A 19,197-nucleotide genomic window follows, 5' to 3' on the forward strand; every position below is an offset into this window, starting at 1 on the left:
CTGTAAACCCACTTCGCTGTTTTGCTGGGTTTCCTCCAAGCACTTGTAATTTGTGTTCCCCCATGGATTGGTCTGCTCTGGGCTTCCCTTGGTCGTTATTCCTTGGGCTCTGTTTTTCTCTGTTGGTGGGGCCCCAAGGGAGCAGGCAGCGTGGGTTCCAGCCCTGGCTCTGCTCCCACTCTTGTTGCAGCCAGCTGGACACTTGGCGGCCCCCCCTCTGCCTGCTGTGGGCGGCTTGGCCCAGGGTTGGGATCTTATGTGGCCCCTGTCCTCATGGACCTCTGAGGCCAGGGTGGTGAGGGGCTGGGCGGTGCCTGCTGGACCTGCAGAATCTGCTAAGCTGTGACCAGACTTATGGGCAAGACTGTGTTCTCTGTCCAGTGTGTGGTGTGAGCGCCTATGGCAGCTGCCCTTCAGACCAGGGTGCTGGCCTCTCAGGTGGACCTCGAGAAGATGGAGCGAGCAGACATAGCAGCCCAGAAGCCCATGAACCCTGGACTCCTGCAATCTGGGAGCTCCCTGCAGGTGTTTACCCCTAGAGGGAAGCAGTGATCCCTCACTGCAAGGGCTGTGATGCCACAAACCCCAGCTACCACCTCAGGCTGGGTTTCAGGCCCTCTGTGCTGAGTCTTCTATTCCGCCTGGCTACCCCAAGACACCTTCAGCCTGGCCAGTCCCACTGTGGACAGGAGCAGGGATGGCTGTAGAGGCGGGGAGGGCACCACCCTGAAAGCTGTTCCCAGGCTTTAGTCTGTGGAGGCCATTGCTAGCATTGCTTTTTGCCAGCGGGGAAAATCAGAACCTCTTCTGCGCTGCGTGCCTAAGCCTTTTGGCTTTTGTGGGGCGTGGTCTCCAGTGCTACCCCCGGAGGCCCCTGCACACTGTGGTTCCCCAGTTGTCCAGCAGGGGGCACTCGTTCCCTGCCCGAGGGCCACACTCGGCTCTGAAACTCATTCCTCCCCCAGGACAGGGGTGGCCCAACTCCTCCCGGGGCAGGTTCCCGAATTACCCCATCAGCCTTTTCCCCTGGATTTTTCTCAGCCTTGGGATTTGCGGGCAAAGCTTGGGGAATTTGTGAAGTTGTATTTTAGTTCTCACCTCATAGTTTTATTGCCTATCAAAAACGAATAGAAATCATCATAAAAAAAATCCTCTCCTCGGCCGGGTGCGTTGGTTCACGCCTGTAATCCCAGCACTTTGGGAGGCCAAGGCTGGTGGATCATGAAGTCAGGAGATCGAGACCATCCTGGCTAACACGGTGAAACCTCGTCTCTACTAAAAGTACAAAAAATTAGCTGGGCGTGGTGGCGGGGGCCTGTAGTCCCAGCAACTCGGGAGGCTGAGGCAGGAGAATGGCGTGAACCTGGGAGGCAGAGCTTGCAGTGAGCCGAGATTGTGCCACTGCACTCCAGCCTGGGCGACAGAGCGAGACTCTGTCTCAAAATAAATAAATAAATAAATAAAAATTCCTCTCCTCTAAACAAAAATCAAACGAGAAAACTCACATAGCGTGTCCTGGACACCTGAGCTGCCTCTGTTAAAGAAACCCCGTTTTGCAGGAGCCTAAGAAGGGAGGAGCTTAAGGGCCTGGCCTGGGAGCCGCTTTGTTGCAGCCACAGGCCATGCTGTGTAGAAGTGGAGGCCTGGGTGGGGAAGCTGGGGAGCCCTGTGTTGGGGCTTAAAGAGTCCATTCCATGTGTGGGCGGGTGGGTTGGGTGGGGTGAGTGGGGCCTGATGAATGTGCCATTAATGAGCCCAGCCCCATGTGGAATAATTCCCTCATTGTGTCCCCAGCATCTCCCCAGCTGCTGCCCGTGCGGGTCTTGCTCCCTCGGCTGCAGAACACACAACTTCGCCTTCTGCCCCAACTGGTGACGGAGTAGAAGCTTCTACTCCCTCCTGCCCAGATCCGGCCAAGGACCTCAGCAGGTATTGTGCAAGCCCCCCTCCACAGCAGCTGCCCCTGGAGAGCAGGGGCTTGGTGGTCTCTGCCTCCTGGGTCTTGGGGTGAGCCACATTTAGGATGGTAACAAGGTGGTGACCGTCTGGCCCTATGAGACCATGTCTTTCTGGCCCTGTGGGCCGTAGCCAGTCTCAGGTTTACCCTTGCCCACCTGCTCCTCATGTCACCGTGGGAAGCATGGTGTGAGCGAGTGTGTTAGGGTTTTGCAGAGAAACAGAGCCAATAGGATGGATGGATAGAGGGATGGATGATCTATATGTGTGTGTATTTATATGTGTATATATATGCAGAGAGAGGGATTTATTTTAAGGGATTGGCTCATGTGACTGTGGGAGCTAGCAAGTCTGAAATAATGCAGGGTAGGCTGGCAGGCTGGAGAGTAGGGAAGAGTTGATGTAGCAGAGCCTGAGGGCCATCTGCTGGCAGAATTCCCTTTTCCTTGGGGGAGGTCAGTCTTTTTCTTTTAAGGCCTTCAACTGATGGGATGAAGTCCACCCACATTATAGCAGGTAATCGGCTTGACTCAAAATCTACTGATTTAAATATTAATCTCATCTAAAAAATATCTCCACAGTGAAACTGAGACAGGTTGTATCAAATATCTGGGTTCAAAGGGCCAGCCAAGTTGACACATAAAGTGAATGATTAGAGCAAGTCTTTGGAACTCCTGTTTCCATACAAGCGGTTGGTTTTGATTATAAATCATTAAAGCCTCCTAAAGAGCATTCTTGGACAGTATTTTGTGGAAAGCCAAATGCACCTGGGTGTGCTGAGAACATCAGGCCTTGGTCCTCAGGGAGCTCCTGCTGGCTGGGAAGCATACAATGCTGAAAGCTAAGCCATGGTAGAGAGCAAGAATATAAGGGTTGCCCAAAGCGTAGACAACAGCTGCCAAACCAGAGTGTCTGAAAGTAGTAGAGAAATCAGAGGAAGGGAACATCGCCGCATGCAGATGATATTCTAGAATACTGGGTAATAGTAGGGGGGCCCAGAGCTGGACCAGAGTCTGCCTTATCTGGATGATGCCACCCAGACCATTAAACTCTTCTCTGTCCTGTATCTCCTGGCATCTCCCTGCAGCTCTGTTGGTCCTGAGTCCCAGAGGGACTTTCCATCCTTCAGATTGTTATGCATTTGTTCCACCCCTTTTGGATCCACCACAGTGCCTGGTCTATACCATAATTCTTGGCCCAAGGACAAGGAAATGTATGGGAGGTCTGCTTTTTTGCTGATGAGATAGCACAAGCAGAGAGCAGGAACATCCCCAGGTGTTTGGGGAAACGCCCTGGGTTTGCCTTGGACATAGTAGGTGCTCAACTAAAATGTGTTGGAGAAAAAAATACAATTACTCTTCTCAAATATTCTGCCCTTCAGTGTCTTATAAAGGTAAACATAAATCCACCATATGACCCAGCAATCTCACTTTTAGATATTTACCTATGAACAATAAAAATATATGTCTACCTAAAAACTTGTACGCATATAGTCTTCATAATTGCCCCAAATTTGAAGCAACCCAGGTATCTATCCACTGGTGAAAAGACCAACAAATTGTGGTATGTCTATGCCAAGGAATATTACCCATAAAAAGCAACAAGCTATTGATTCATGCAACTAAATTGATGAATTTCAATGTATTAGGCTAAGTGAGACAGGCTGGACTCAAAAGACGACCTTCTACATGATTCAGTCTAGATGAGATTCTGGAAAAGGAAAAACAATAAGGAATGGAAAACAGATCAGTGGGCACTGGGGGCTGGGATTTGTATTGACTACAAATGGGCATGAAGGGATCTTTGTGGGAGTGATGGAAATGTTCTGTAAACTTTGTGGAATTATATACCTAACAAGAGTGAATTTTGCTATTTTTTGGTATGTAAGTTATACCTCTTTTTTTTTTTTTTTTTTTTTTTTTTTTTTTTTAAAGAACTTATCCAAGGGCTAGAGTAGATTTTTGATGAAATATAAAATAAACATTTCAACTTCCAGACCTTTTAAGCTGATGCAGTCTTAGGGTCAGCGAGCATCTCTGGTGCCTCCTGGCACCAGCAGACACAAGTGGTACCCATTTGCTCTCTGTTTTTCTTTCCAGAGGTCAGATGGGCTCACGGCTCTCAACCTGTCATAGAGGGCACACTGGGCGATCTCACCTTTAGCCCTGGAGCCCGCTGTGTGGGTTGCTTCTGAATCTCATTCCTTTACACATCTGAGCATTCAGCAACATGAACTTGGGATTACCCTCGGCCAATCACTGTGCTAGGGACAGGACTCAGAGGTCCGGAAGACAGACACCGTCCTGCCCTCAAGGAACATCCAGTGCTAGAAGATAGACACGGAACGATCAGTTACTGGGGAGAAGTGCAGTACCCTGGGTGGATGCGACGCACAACCTCAGTCTGGGTAGCTGAGGATGGCTTCCCAGGGAAGCGACTGAGAGCTTAAGCTTTGTGGGTTTATGCGTGGGCTGGGCTGAGGGTTGCTGAAGATACTGGGAAGAGAGTAGATATTGCTGGGGAGGAACAGTACGTGCATGAACCCTGAGGTCCATCTCAAAAAAAAAAGTTATTGATATATTGATACATCTTTTTTATAATAACTGAAGTCTATAGTTGCTATGGTTTGAGTATTGGTCACTTCCAAAACTCATGCTGAAACTTAACCCCCAATATGGCAGTATTGAGAGGTGAGGCCTTTAAGAGGTGATTGGCTTATGTGGCTCTGCACTCATGAATGGGTTAATCCATTCATGAATTAATGGATTGCTGAGTTATCCTGGGGATGGGACTGGTGGCTTTATAAGAAGAGGAAAAAAGACCTGAGCTAGCGTACTCAGCCCCCTTGTTATAGGATGCCCTGAACCACCTCCAGACTCTGTAGAGCCCCACTAGCAAGAAGGCCCTCACCAGATGCAGCCCCTTGACCTTTGACTTCTCAGACTCCATAACTGTAAGAAAACAACTACTTTTCTTTATAAGTTATCCAGTTTCAGGTATTCTGCTATAAGCAACAGAAAGTGGACTAAGACAATAGTTTATTCATGTTTTCTTAGTTTTTCCCTAATGTCCTTTTTCTGTTTCAGGATCCCATCCAGGACACCACATTTCCATTTTGTTTCTGTAGGTGCCTCTTGGCTGTGGCAGTTTCTTCTTAGACTTGCCTTGTTTTTGATGACCTTGAAAGTTTTGAGTTCTGGTCAGGTATTTAGTAAGATGCCCACTATTGGAATTTGTCTGATGCTTTTCTCATGATTGGACTGGGCCTGTGGATTTTGGGAGGAATAACAGAGATCAAGTGTCACTTTCATCACATCCTATCAAGGGTACATACCATCAGCATGACATATCACTGCTGACATTGACCTCAGTTGCTTGGCTGAGGTCATGTTTGTTGAGTGTCTCCACTGTAAAGTTACTTTTTTTTTTTTTCTGAGACAGGGTCTCACTCTGTCACCCGGGCAGGAGTGCAGTGGTACAATCTTCATTCACTGCAACCTCCACCCCAGAGGCTCAAGCGATTCTCCTGCCTCAGCCGCCTGAGTAGCTGGGATTACAGGCTCCCGCCACCATGCCTGGATAATGTATTTTTAGTGGAGTCAAGGTTTCACCATGTTGGCTAGGCTGGTCTCAAACTCCTGACCTCAAGTGATCCGCCTGCCTCGGCCTCCCACAGTGCTGGGATTACAGGCGTGAGCCACTGCACCCCACCAAGTTCCTTTTTTCCTCCCCTTTCAGTGCTGTAGTCTGTGGAAGGAAGTCACTATGTGCACACTTAAAGGGTGGAGAGTTGCGCTCCTCCTCTGTTAGGGCAGAACATCTACAGAGTTATTTAGAGTTTTTCTGTGCAGGAGATTTGTCTCTTCTCCTTCATTTATTAATTGATTCAATCATGTATTTATATTTGCATGGATTCCTGGATATTCATTTTATTCTTTGGGTTATAATCCAATACTACGTTATTTCATTGCTCTGATTGTAGCAGCTTTGGTCATGGGCTCCGTGGGCTTTCTTTTAAGAGCGTCCAGAAGCCCCAAGGCAGTCCAGTGATATGATGGGATCTGCATTGTTAAAGACCTGGCTAGCTGCCTGCCAAGACAGGAGTGGTTTTAGAATTGAGGCTTGCATTTCCTGGGGCTCCCTAACAGCTGTGGTTCCATCACCTTCAGTGTAATCTCCACCTCAACTCTCTCCACAGCTGCTTTCAACCATGGGGCCATGGCCTGGGTCCAGGGATCCAATAAACCGTGTTTTTTTCCCTTTGGATGAGTTCCTGGAGGTTTTCAAAGCAAGTTTCAAAAATATTAGCTTGAACATTTCATTTCACTGAAATGGAAGTCGTTATTCACCCAGCCTGAGCCAGAATTTTTTTTTTTTTTTTTTTAAGGCGGAGTTTCGCTCTTGTAGCCCAGGCTTGAGTGCAGTGGCGTGATCTCTTCTCACTGCAACTTCCACCAGCCGGGTTCAAGCAATTCTCCTGCCTCAGCCTGCTGAGTAGCTGGGATTATAGGCACCCGCCACCACACCTGGCTAATTTTTGTATTTTTAGTAGAGATAGGGTTTCACCATGTTGGCCAGGCTGGTCTTGAACTCCTGACCTCAGGTGATCCGACCGCCTCAGCCTCCCAAACTGCTGGGATTGTAGGCGTGAGCCACCATGCCCAGCCCTGGGTCAGAATTTGAGGTCCTGGTTGGACTCTTGATTTGGAAATACATCCTCCATGGGTTCCCGTCTCTAGCCGGGCATCTCCTGTTGGAGCCAGTGTGCCTTCTGGGTGTTATGCACAGGCAGCTGCAGTGCCCACCACATCTGTGGCTTTGTCTTCTCTCTTTGGGCTTGGAGGGGAGCAGCGAGGCAGTGAGACCTGGTGGATTGACAAAGAAAGCCCAGGGCACATCTTATTACAGAATCGACAGATGCTCTGTTCTTGCAGACATGCTGGGTGACTTCCTGCTGCCTCTTCCTGCTTCTCACGGCTGCTGTGGAAACGATGACACAATCCCACATTTCCAGTGCAAATGGCTTTTCTCCAGGAGTTTTCACACTCCCCTCCCCCCACTCTGATTGGTAATCATTAGGCTATAGGCCTTGGGGAAAACAGATGTGACTTAGGGAGAAAAGCGAGGTTCTGGGAAGGAGAGAGAGCTTCAAGTCTCTGCCTCCCAACCCTGCCTGGGAGGGAGACCATTGCTGCAGTGACCACGATTCTGATGGGCCTTCCTTTCCCCTCCAGTGTAGCCTGAGGCCTTGTGGGGTCGGCAGGTCACCCTGACTTTTCCAGAGCTATCAGCTCTTTGGAGAGCAGTACGAGGCTGAAGTCAGGCGAGGGGTCTGATGATAAGAATTTGCAGGAATACAAGTTGAAAGCCCTAACCTCACCAAGGCAGCCACAGCTGACCTCTGGGGGCTTGTGGCAAAGAGCCTGCTGTGTTGGACATGAGCTGAGTGGGTGTGGGTGTGAGCCCACGCAAGCATCATCTCTGTTCAGAGTTGGCCTGTCACTCCCTACTGCGGACAGCTGTCCCCTAGGAATTGGTGACTTGGAAACCTGGCCAAGGGCTGTCTGGATAGACCCAGGAGAAACGGGATGGGAGAAGCCGCTGAGCTTCTTGCAGGGAGGAAGCTGGATCCCTGGTGCTGGGCAGGAGGCCCAGCAGACACCCCTTGAGAAAATGCTGCCCTGAGCTGCAGCCTGTGTCGGCTGCGGCCTTGGCTCTTCCTTCTGGCTTTCCTGTGAGGTGCCCCCACACTCCTGGCACCACCCGCCCTCGGCAGCCTGCCCCGAATTGCTCCCTTCCCTCTGTCAACACTTCTCCAAGACCCGAGAGTTCTTCCTGCGCAGGAGGGGAAGGGCAGAAACCTCCCCATTCCCTCCACCCGAGTTAGAGAAGTCAGCCCTTTGGAAAACCTGATGCATCTTCACTCTGGAGCCAGTTCGCCAGCCCGCTCCCAGCCCGCTCCCCGGCGCGGCACTGTGCCTTGTAGGCGGGGTGCGGATGAGCCTCTTGGCCTCACGAGGGAAAGGGGCTGGGTTGTTGGGCTGAGGGTCTCTGGGGATTAGATTCTGTGCTGACCAAACTGGGCCCTCGTGGCATCATTCCTTCGTTACGCAGGTCGAGTTTCCATTGTTCTTTTGCTTCTAAGGCCCACTGGGTCCAGGGCAGACAGCATAACTACCCGGAGCCACGTCACCGGCCGGTGAGACGCGCGGGGGCATCGATGGTATCCCGGCGCCTGCTCAGTCTCCGTAATGTGAGCTGCAGCGGAGCGGGCGCTGGGCCCGCCGGCCGGCTTCAGCCTGAGGAGCAGGAGCAGAGGGCGTCAGTTAGACTGTGGCCTCCTCAGTCCTGTGGGCCCAGGTCTGCAGTTCTTTTCCTTCTTCTGGTAGGGGAGGGGAAGGAGAGCCGTCAGCAGCGGGGCTCCTTGGCCCTACTCTGGGGGCACAGCTGGGAGAAGCTGCAAAGCTTCAGCTTGTGACGCCATCTGGGCTGCAGTCCCACGGCCCCTAGAGCAGCTGGGAAGGGGATCCCGCCCCGAAGTGGGGCTCAGGGAGGAACATATGGGCAGGAGTCTGAGAGCGCGGCTGGACACGCTCAGCTCAGCACTGCTGGGTGGAAGGTTCCAAGGCAGTGTGGGGTCCCTTCTTGCCCTGAATAGGGGCAGCTGAGGCCAGGAGCCCACCCTCCTCCCCCAGCATGGCTGCCCAGGGACGGCCCTCGGCTGCCACTTGATGGTTTAGGTGCTTGCACTCCAGGAGGCTGCGTTCCTTCCAAGCCAAATGCGCACTCTCGAGCCCTCAGACCCAGTGGAGGTGCAGAAAGCGAGGTGACCAGGAGACGGCCGGTCACAGAGTGCCCCAAAGGAGGTAGAGAAATAGACCCCCAAACCAAGGGAGGCAGGGCCCAGGGAGGTGGGGTGGGGTGGGATATGGTACGAGCATGTGTGGCTCGGGACTCCACCTTGCCGGAGTGCCGCCCCGTGTTGATGAGTCAGTTTCTTTAACACTTGGCTGGCAGGAGAAGGCCCTGCTGAGCACTGGAGTCTGGGTGGAGTCAGGCAGTATTCCTCGGTCCTCTCTTCTGCTTTGTTTGCATTTTTTGATCCTGCCAGCCAGCGTCTCAGCAGATACATCCCGGTTGATTCTGTGCCACGGACTATTCAGAATGTGGCGCAGGGGAAGGAGCATGAAGTTGGAAAGACATGCCTATTTACCAGCTGTGTGATGTGGCGTAAGTTACTTGACTACTCTGAGCCTTGGTTTACCCATCTTTAAGGTGGGGCTAGTGGTATCCACCTCTTGGGGGTTATTGTGAGTTGTAAATATACATGAAGAATGTAGCTCAGTGTTTGCCAAGTAGGAGGCACTGAATTCACATTCCCCCTGCTCTCAGCAGTGATGGGGAAAAGGAAGCAGACAGACAGCTGTTCTGGAAACAGAAAAATACAACATGATAAACTTAGCATAATACAACATGATAAACTCTCCAACAGAGCTGAGAACAAAAGACCTCAAGAGAAGGGAGCACCTGACTCTGCCTGGAGAAGTTGGGAGGGCTTCCCAGAGGAGGCAGCATCACCACTGAGTTTTACAACATGACTAGGTGTTTGCTGAGAGTAAAGAAGGGCAAAAGTGCTTCAGGGAAGAGGAACCAAATGTGCCAAAGCTTGGGGTGTGGCGAGGCCCAGCAGATTCAGGCAACAGGTCAGGGAGGAACTGAAGGGACTGGAGGGAGGTACAGCAGTCTCGGACAGAGCAGCAGGGTGAGCAACCAAGGTGGCCATAGTCCTCGGATTTAGAGGGGCCTGCAGCTGGACTGGGGAGTTTGCTGGTGCCCAAGAAGTGCAAAGAAACATGTCTTCTCTTTTCAAGCAGGGAAGAGTCAGGGTGGAATTTAGTTTGGGGAAATACCTCTGGTGGTGAGGAGGAGGGTGGGTGCAGGAGAGGCCAGAGGTCAGAGGGCCTTGTGGAAGTTGTTACTGTGGTCCAGGTGGGAGACAGTGGTGGCCTGAATTAAAGCAGTGGCCATGGGGATGGAGGGGACCTGGGTCTGTCTTTGTGCCTTGCATTCGTCCATTCACCAACACTGATTGAGCATTTGCTCTGTGCAAGGTTGCAGGCAGGTGCTGGGGATACAGTGGTGACCCTGCAACGTGGGCCACACTATGTCTGAGGGTGACACTGCAGAGATGACTACTCCCAGGCTGGGCTGTGGCTGGGCAGGGGCTCGGTGGGACAAGTTGCCCAGGGCTTCGGGCTTGGCACCAGCATTTCCTCCCCTTACTGCCCAAGGCTGGGGCCCAGGGCAAGGGGTGTAATTCCCCATGTGGTTCCACCAAACATGGAGACCTTGGAGTATTCTCCTGGGCTAAGAGGCAAGGGATGGTGGCTCTTTGGGGATGACTTGCCCACCTTGTGGCCCACCTTGGTGTCCCTGCTCCCATCTCTGTCTAAATACTATCTCACTGAGCATCATTTCCTGGCTTTGCAGAAAGAATTACAGGGTCCTGCCTGCCTTTCTTGGGTTTAGATAATGGGGCTGAAAGCCGATGAACAAAATCAGAATGATTTCTTAAAGAGGGATGGAAGATCAAACAACAACAACAAAAAGAAATAAGCAAACAAAAATGAAAGGGGGAAGTCTTCCAGGTTGGAGGACCTGCAGCCTGGCCAGAGTGGCTTTGCTGAAACCACAGGGAGAAGCTTAACATTGTGGCCAGTACACACGTACTAACCCCATGTGTGTCCACGATTGACATGGAACGTCCCTTACTTGGTGGGCTGCAGTGATACTCTATTCCATTCCATAAACGTGTGTTGACATGGCTGACTTGATGATATGATTCCCTGGTGCATTGTCCCTGCTTCATTTCCAAGAGGAGGCAGCTTGTCCCGAGGTTGGCACGTGGTACCTGCAGTGCCTCTGCCAACACAGCCTGAGACATCTGTCCAGACTGACGTAGTTGGGGAAGTGGGCTGAGCCATCCTGCATCCTCACTCTCTGTGGCCGGAACACTGACTGTTGCAGCGCTGTTTGGCAGGACTCAGGGTGGGAGCTGGGACCTTGTGGAGAAAGGATGGAGAGCAACGTAATAGGCTCTGGCTGGGATTGGGTTTCAGGTTCTCCCTGGAGCATCACAGAGTGGCTGTAGTTTTCTTACTTCCTTTTTGTGATGACATCTGGCCTTTATTGAGTACTTTCTATGTACCAGGCACTGAGAGCCATGCATTTGATATATATTTCTTTCTTTTTTTTTTTGAGACGGAGTCTCACTTGCTCTGTCTCCCAGGCTGGAGTGCAGTGGTGTGATCTCGGCTTACTGCAGCCTCTGCCTCCTGGGTTCAGGCGATTCTCCTGCCTCAGCATCTTGAGTAGGTGGGATTACAGGTGTAGGTCACCACGCCTGGCTCAGTTTTGTATTTTTAGTAAAGACAGAGTTTCACCACGTTGGCCTAGCTGGTCTCAAACTCCTGACATTAGGTGGTCCTCCCACCTCCCAAAGTGCTGGGATTACAGGCATGAGCCATAGCGCCTGGCCCGATACATATTTCATCTCATTTAATGTGTGTAACAGCCCTGTCAGGGAGATATTCTTACTGTGCCCATTTTATAGATGGGACAACTGAAGCCCAGCAAAGTCAGAACACTGGCTGAGGTCCCAAGCTCTGAGGCCAAAGCTGTGGCGGGAACCATTTGGGTTGGGTCCTCTCATATCTGTGGACTCCTCCAGGGAGCCCTCCAGCCTCTAACTCCTCTGCCTGATTGAAGACCTCGGGCCTAGGGTCTCAGAGATGCTGTGAGAGTCAGTGAAGCAGGGACACCAAGTCCTCCTTGGGCCAACGTGATTTCTTGTTTTTTTCACAAAACAGCCACAGCAGCAGCCACAGCTAAACATGTATTGAGCACTTGTTGTATGCCTGGCACTGCAGTACCTCAGGCTTTTTCACATATTATCTCATTTAAACCTTGCAACCTCCATGTCATGGAAGAGGAACTGTTATTATTTTCATTGCACAGATGAGAAAACGGAAGCACAGAGGCCTAATAACTTGTCAGGGTCAGCTTAAGGATGCCAGTGAGTGAAAAATGTCCCTTGCTTTCTATTCATCTTTTTGACCTAAGTGTCTGAGGAAGAGAGTTTAATTCAAACCTTATTGCCGGGCACCCAACCTGTCTTCCTCCCCCCGGCCCCCCAATCACAAAAACAAACAAGATCCGCCTCTAGGGAGATTGTTGAGGTCAGGGAGACTGGGGAACCGGCTCTGGGCTCTGCATGTGGTACCTGGGGTCTCTTTGCAGCCCTGGAAGGGCTCATCCTAGGGAGGACCTCCTTGAGTTGCCTTCAGCCCTGGCCTCAGCTGGAAACAGTTTGGATGGTTGCCTTTCTCCTCTGTGTCTGCAAGTACAGCTCTGTCTACCCATTTCTCCATACCCCCATAGTTATTGAGGGCTTCCAAGGGCCTGATGCCGGGCCAGGCTCCCTCTTGGAGCCAAACTTGCTGCTGCTAGGACAAAGGAGCCGTCACATACTGGGGCATGGGTGTGTGTATAAAGTGGGTTTAAGATCATAGGTACAGGTAGGTTCCGAGGCAGGCAGTCACTGCACAGGGGAAATGCTTATGCGAAGTAGCAACCCTTCATGTCTTCCTGGTGTAATAGTTTAAAGAGATGCAGAAAAATATGTAAATATGCCATGCATTTATTTTTTGCCAAACTGATGCCTAATAGCCTCTGCAAGCTATTAGAAAACCTTGTCACGCCTGTGTCCTGTTCTCTCTCACAACAATTCCTCAGCTCAGCAAAGATGAAGCAGGAATTTGGTCAGTCTGTTGTCACAGGAAGATTTTCTTCCCATGTACACATCAACTGCTAAAGATCTGAGAATTTAGGAAAAACAATCTCTTATCTTCAGACACAATTATATATTAATTGCAGCTGGCCACAGTTAGGCAGGATGTAGAGGGAATTATACCGACAGGGCCTCTCAGATGGTTATGGAAAAAGGGAAATATTTTTAGGGCTTGCTAACACACATGCAGGCGCACACACACCCACCCACGCGGACACGCTCATTCACTTACTCTGCCCACGGACTTTATGCTATCAATAGATGCTCATGGATGCTATTTCTGTCCTGGCTTTCTGGATTTCTGTTCCTTCATGGAGCCTTGAGTCAGCAGTTCTGATCCTCAGCGCCTGGTTTTTGCTGCCTGGCTCACAAGTAGGGCAGCCCTATGCCAGGTCTGTCTCGACTGCTGCCGGCAGGCGTGGGAAGAAATTTACCCCAGATGCTGCAAATTCACCCCAGGGCAGTCACAGGTAGCCGCTGTCTCTGCTCAAAATGAGGGAAGGACGGAGAGGCGTGGAGGTTCTGCCTTTGCTTTCTGTACTTTCATCTTGGAAGCATCTCCACCACTGGGCCACTGAGGGGAGCCCCTCCCACCACAGAGACGTAGATCCGCCCTTCCCAACCTGCTTCTCCAGTCTGGACTCAGAAACCAGCTTTGCTGTTGATTTTGGCAGCTGGGAGACCCCATCTCTGTTTACACCCAAATGTTTTCTTTAAAAGGCCTTTTATTCCTAGTACAAAGTAGCCTCTAAAACCAGTGACTTTAAACTGTAGAGGAACTCAGTGGATTAACACATCAGCATTCAAACCAAATGCAATATTAAGCCTCTTTAAACAAGAACCAGAATATTTTTGTGGTGCTTACTGAATTTTCTGTTCTTCCTGGAAATAGTTTCCCAAGAAGAAAGATGTATACCACTGGTTATGTTTTTGATCCTAGACAGATGCAGTCACCTGGCTTAGGTGAGAGCGTTGGCTCTATCTTCCCAGGTTTAGAATGGAACTGGGCTTTACTTCGAAGTAGCAGCCTGAACTTTAGAGGTTGAGATTTTATTTGGCCACGTGTCTGCTGTGGGCCACCCTCTTGATTTTCGCCTGTGATCTTAAACCCAGTTTATAAAGGTAGTTACAGGAAGGACATCTGGTTTTCTGAAGGAAACTGTTAACTGAGAAAGGCCACTTAAAATGAGTCCACTTAATAAATCAAAAGCTTTATGGTAATAGTGGGAAAAACTTTTTTTTCGTTTTTTGAGATGGAGTCTCAGTCTGTCACCCAGGCTGGAGGACAGTGGTGCGATCTCGGCTCACTGCAAGCTCCGCCTCCCAGGTTCACGCCATTCTCCTGCCTCAGCCTCCCGAGTAGCTGGGACTACAGGCGCCCGCCACCTTGCCCGACTAATTTTTTGTATTTTTAGTAGAGACGGGGTTTCACCATGTTAGCCAGGATGGTCTCCATCTCCTGACCTCGTGATCTACCCACCTTGGCCTCCCAAAGTGCTGGGATTACAGGCGTGAGCCACCGTGCCCAGCCAGTAGTACAAAAAACGTTTTTAAGACTTCACTCTGAAAAGAAATGAAAAATTATGAAAATGATTTTATTTTATATTTAACAAAATGTAGATTTTAATGGTAACCACATGTTAATGCTTAGAATGAACAAAGGATTTGGGCAGATGTTTTGTTTTTGTTTTTGTTTTTGTTTGCCAGATTTTCAATGCTGCATATTCTTCACTTCACACCTCACTTCAGCTTAAGCAACAGGGTCGCTCTTTCGTAAACAGTTCCGAGGGCTTCTCTCGGTTCTTTCATCTTCACGTTCTCTCTTTGAAGCCACCTTCTGCCCTCATCCTGGCTGAGTTTCTCTTCTTCAGTTGCTCACAGGTCTGACTGTGCCAGCTGCCCTTTCTTATAGCTTTGGGTAGGTTTTGAGCAATTCTCTGGTGTCACTTTAATTGACTCCATGACATCCTCCTCCTTCTTCCAGGTTTGCAGTTTTGCTTTCTGGTTGTTGGCACTGTATATTTGCTCCTTCAATCAGCAAGAGACTGCCAAAGACCAGACTTGTGAGGACATGAATGGGTGCAGTGTCTCACGTCTGTAGTCCCAGCACTTTGGGAGGAGAAGGTGGGTGGATCACTTGAGCCCAGGAGTTCGAGACCAGCTTAAGCAACATAGTGAGACCACATCTCTACAAAAATTACAAAAAATTGGCCAGGCATGGTGGCACATGCCTGTGGTCCCAGCTACTCAGGAGACTAAGGTGGGAGGATCGCTTGAGCCCAGAAGGTCGAGGCTGCAGTGAGCTGAGATTGCGCCATCATACTCCAGCCTGGGTGACAGAGTGAGACCCTGTCTCAAATAAAATACAGTAAAATAGACTTGTGAAGACAGGAGGAGCATGTGAGGGAGGATCAAGTCTATAAATGGTTACTTTGTTGATAACGTTGTCCTAATGCTGCCCTTTGTGTTCTCTTATGTAACCTTGTTAGCATGGAAACTTGAGTGGTGGGGACCCTTAGTGTAGGATAGGGGGACTAGAAACGCATCCTGGGAACTTTGTAGTTTTTGGATTTTGTTGATTGCCAGGAGAGCTGAGGAGCCCCTGCCGTGCTTGCTGACATAGCTCTATGGAAGAATATTGTATTGGTGGGAGGATATTGTTGAAGGCATCAGCCATCATGTACGTAGAGTCACCTGGTGAAGGGCTTGTGGGAGAATGCATGTTCAGAAAGTCACAACAGAAGCTGCTCATCCGTGGGATGGTCTTTTTTTTGTTTTTTTAACCTGTCGGATTTTGTGAATCATGTAACTGGTCATAGTTGTTGCCCTTTTTGCTTTGGCTGTTGGGAAACTTAGAGCCAGACTCCTACCCCACTCCTGCAAGAGCTTACGTCAGTACTTCCAGGCTCACCTCACTCCCTCTGGCTTTTACCCACCTTTTCTTCCTGTATTTTCTTTGTTCTCTTGAATTGTGAGCTTAAGTCCTTTTTGACATTAGGTAGGGTATATTCTCTCAAAAGCTACCTCATGAGTGTCTCCTACGATTTCCATCTCAAAAGAGTGGAACTATCAAGCCAGCAATGATGTGTTTAAGAAAAAGAGGGCTGAATTAATTTGATAAAGAAAGGAAGATTTTGAGAATTCAGTCTTTTTGAACATGGTATTTGTGTTACTGATTTTTTTTTTCATATGTGATGAGAATTCTTAATGTTAATAACTTTTGTATAGCCCTGAGATTTTCGGACTGGCCTCCCTCCCTCCTTCCCTCCTTTCTTCCTTCCTTCCTATAGATATCAAAGATTACAAATATATTCTGAATTCTTAATTTAAAAATAAAACTGAATCTCAACTGGCTGCGAGATTACAGGTGGCTCACACTTGCAATCCCCGCACTTTGGGAGGCCGAGGCGGGCGGATCACTTGAGGCCAGGAGTTCAAGACCAGCCTGGGCAACATGGCGAAACCCCATCTCTACTAAAAAATACAAAAATTAGCCGGGCGTGGTGGCATGCACCTTTGGTCCCAGTTACTTGGGAGGCTGAGGCAGGAGAATTTTTTGAACCCAGAAGGCCGAGGTTGCAGTGAGCTGAGATTGCGCCACTGTACTCCAGCCTGAGCGACGGAGCACGACTCTGTCTCAAAAAAAACCCAAAAAACAAAAGTGAGTCTCATTTCTCTTTACTGTCTTCTTTTCTAGCACATTTGGGTTACCTCCCTGGGTCTAATAGTAAAATTCCCAGTCCTCTCCCTCTGTCATAACTGAATCGACAGTTTTTTTCCCCCTGAAGACTCGCCTGTAGAGCTGTCCTTGCTTGTGAAGAACTCTGAAAGGTCCCAGGTGTAAATATGGTGAAGGTGGTAGAAAGAGATGCTGTAAATAGATCAGCCCTTTGCAAGGAGAGAACAAGAGAACCTTCTGGAAAAGATGGGGCTTCACTGAAACTTGTGCTTAAGCCCAAGAAACCACTCAGACTCCCAAAGGTGAGCATGTGAGATTTCATGCTGGCCTGTAAGAGGTTAACAGAATATCTGTACCGCTGCAAATAAACGAACGCAACCATCTTCTGCCTTTTCTCTATTCATCATAAGACAGAGTTTTGCCAGGACCTTCTCCCCGTCCTCTGAGGTCTCGTGCAGCATGTGTTTATGGGCTCTGGCTGTGTTTGGGGCACCCTGCATGGCTGGAGAGCAGAGACACAAGACACAGACACACCTGAGACTCTAACAAGGCAAGAAAGCACCAAGGCATCGATGTGCAGGCAGCCGAGGGAATGGGAAGAAAAGTCTGGGGGCTGGCAGGGAGCAGACCCCTCCGGGGAGTTGGGAGAGCTGGGATGTGATTTTCTGGAGGAACGGAGAGAGATGGAGAAGTTGAGGAGGGGGCAGCTCCTCAGCGGTGAGGCCACGGTGAGGACCTGGCCATGCTCCAATGCCGAATCAAAGCCAGGAGGTTGAATGGGGAATTTTTTGCAAAGGCAGTGGACAACCTTTGGAACAAGACTGAGTGATGTGGAAGCGTGTCCCCAAAGCCCAGGAAAGAGCGTCCATCCCGGGACTGTGACACCTGGGTAGAGAAAGCCCGGCACCGCGCCATTCTTGCCTGAGCCCGGCTCTGTCCCTGCTCACAGGTACCCTGCTCATGTTGATGTGTGGGTGCTGCATTCAGGCCACACAGCTTCCCAGCCCTTCGAATTTTCGGCAAGGCAGTGAGCGTGCCTAGCTCGGTGCAGGGCTCAGGCGTTCAGGCACTACTGGGTGCAGAGTTGTGTGACGTGGGGCTGGATGCGCGGGGCCTCAGGTGGAGTAACAAGATAACACTCTCGGCCGGGCGCGGTGGCTCAAGCCTGTAATCCCAGCACTTTGGGAGGCCGAGACGGGCGGATCACAAGGTCAGGAGATCGAGACCATCCTGGCTAACACGGCGAAACCCCGTCTCTACTAAAAACACAAAAAATTAGCCGGGCGAGGTGGCGGGGCCTGTGGTCCCAGCTACTCGGGAGGCTGAGGCAGGAGAATGGCCGGAACCCGGGAGGCGGAGCTTGCAGTGAGCTGAGATCTGGCCACTGCACTCCAGCCTGGGCGACAGAGCGAGACTCCGTCTAAAAAAAAAAATTAAAAAAAAAAAAAAAAAAAAAAAAAAAGATAACACTCTCAGAGACAGCCCAGAGCCGGTCTCAAGCTTGGTTCCCTGAAGAGAAGTTGCTGGGGTTTTGTCCAGCCTCCCTCCACTCCCCACCATGGTGTAGTGGGTGGTGGTGAAGACCCAGGGCTTGGAGGAGCCCCGTTCTCCATCTGTGTTTACATTCTTAGCTCCTCCAGATGGGTTTCTCTGTGATCTGACCTACTTTCCTGAGTGTGTGTGCTCGGGCTAATTAGCAGCTCGGGGTCCACTGGTAGTGTTTGGAGAGTCTCGCTGCTATGGCAACTGGAGACTCCCTGAGGCCAGAGGCAAAGGTGGAGCCACTCACGTTTGTTTTTCTTGGGGTATCAGAGGGGTCTCAAACTACTCACAGTTTCTGACCATGGCTCAGTCCCTTGAACCTCTGTGGGACTGAAGAGGCTGCATTACATGGTTTATCTTTTGGCTACAGGGATTTGTCAGGTTTGCTGCTTTTTCTGGTAGGTGTCAGTAAGTACTGTGAGAATAAGCTGGTTTCCACTTATAGGCCAGGCACACAATAGGTGCATTAATGTATGTTGAACTGCTTTTTAGAAATGATGGATGCATTCCTTGATTTATCCAGGTTTCTAGGGTGTCTTTGGGGACTTCAGTAGGAAGGTTTGCAGTGGAGACTGTCTAAGCAGGCTATGACCTTCGGGGGCCTAGAATATGTGGACTGTGGTCTAAAGGCCACCAGGGGCTGAGTTCAGGGTCTCATTAGGGCCATGCTTAGGAGTGGTGGGGTTCCCTGGGTGGCTTAAATAGAACACATTGATTTCTTCCAGTTCTGGAGGCTGGATGTCTGAGGTCAGGGTGCCGGCATGGTTGGGCTCCTGAGGAAGGCTCTCTTCCTGGCTTGCAGATGGCCACCTTCTTGCCTCACACAGCAGAGAAGGAGGGTTGGGAGGGGGGGCCTTGTGTGTCTTTCTCTTTTTATACAGGTATAATCTCATCTCGAGGGCACCCTTATGACGTAATCTAATTCTAATTACCTCCCAAAAGCCTCACCTCCAAATACCATCCCCCTAGGGATTAGGGCCTCAACACATGAATCTGGGAGGGAGGCACAAGCATTCGGTCCATAGCACAGCCCTTTCCCTCTCTGCTCATTCTCCCTCATTTTCTTCAGCTTTATATTTTCTGTAGGCCGAGTTACTAGATCACCAGCTTTGTTTTAAATTGTTTGTAAAGTCAGCATCAAAACGTCTTCAATGGGGGTCTGAGAGACTCT

The 19,197-nt window shown here is 50.1% G+C and overlaps 1 protein-coding gene across 18 annotated transcripts in view; it reads left to right on the forward strand.

Moving 5' to 3' along the window:
• The window catches only part of TACC2 (transforming acidic coiled-coil containing protein 2), a 258,151-nt gene that overhangs the window by 146,835 nt on the left and 92,119 nt on the right, over nucleotides 1-19,197 (forward strand). For 15 of the 18 annotated variants that reach the window (XM_050804563.1, XM_050804557.1, XM_050804568.1 and 12 more), the window contains one exon: nucleotides 1,795-1,929. The exons of the other annotated variants lie outside the window; for them this stretch is intronic. In XM_050804563.1, the coding sequence (XP_050660520.1) occupies nucleotides 1,795-1,929 (135 nt within the window). The remainder of the gene's footprint in view (nucleotides 1-1,794; nucleotides 1,930-19,197) is intronic. 18 annotated transcript variants of the gene reach the window in all.

This window comes from Macaca thibetana, chromosome 9 (assembly GCF_024542745.1).
Source record: "Macaca thibetana thibetana isolate TM-01 chromosome 9, ASM2454274v1, whole genome shotgun sequence".
In the NCBI taxonomy this organism is placed as follows: domain Eukaryota; kingdom Metazoa; phylum Chordata; class Mammalia; order Primates; family Cercopithecidae; genus Macaca; species Macaca thibetana.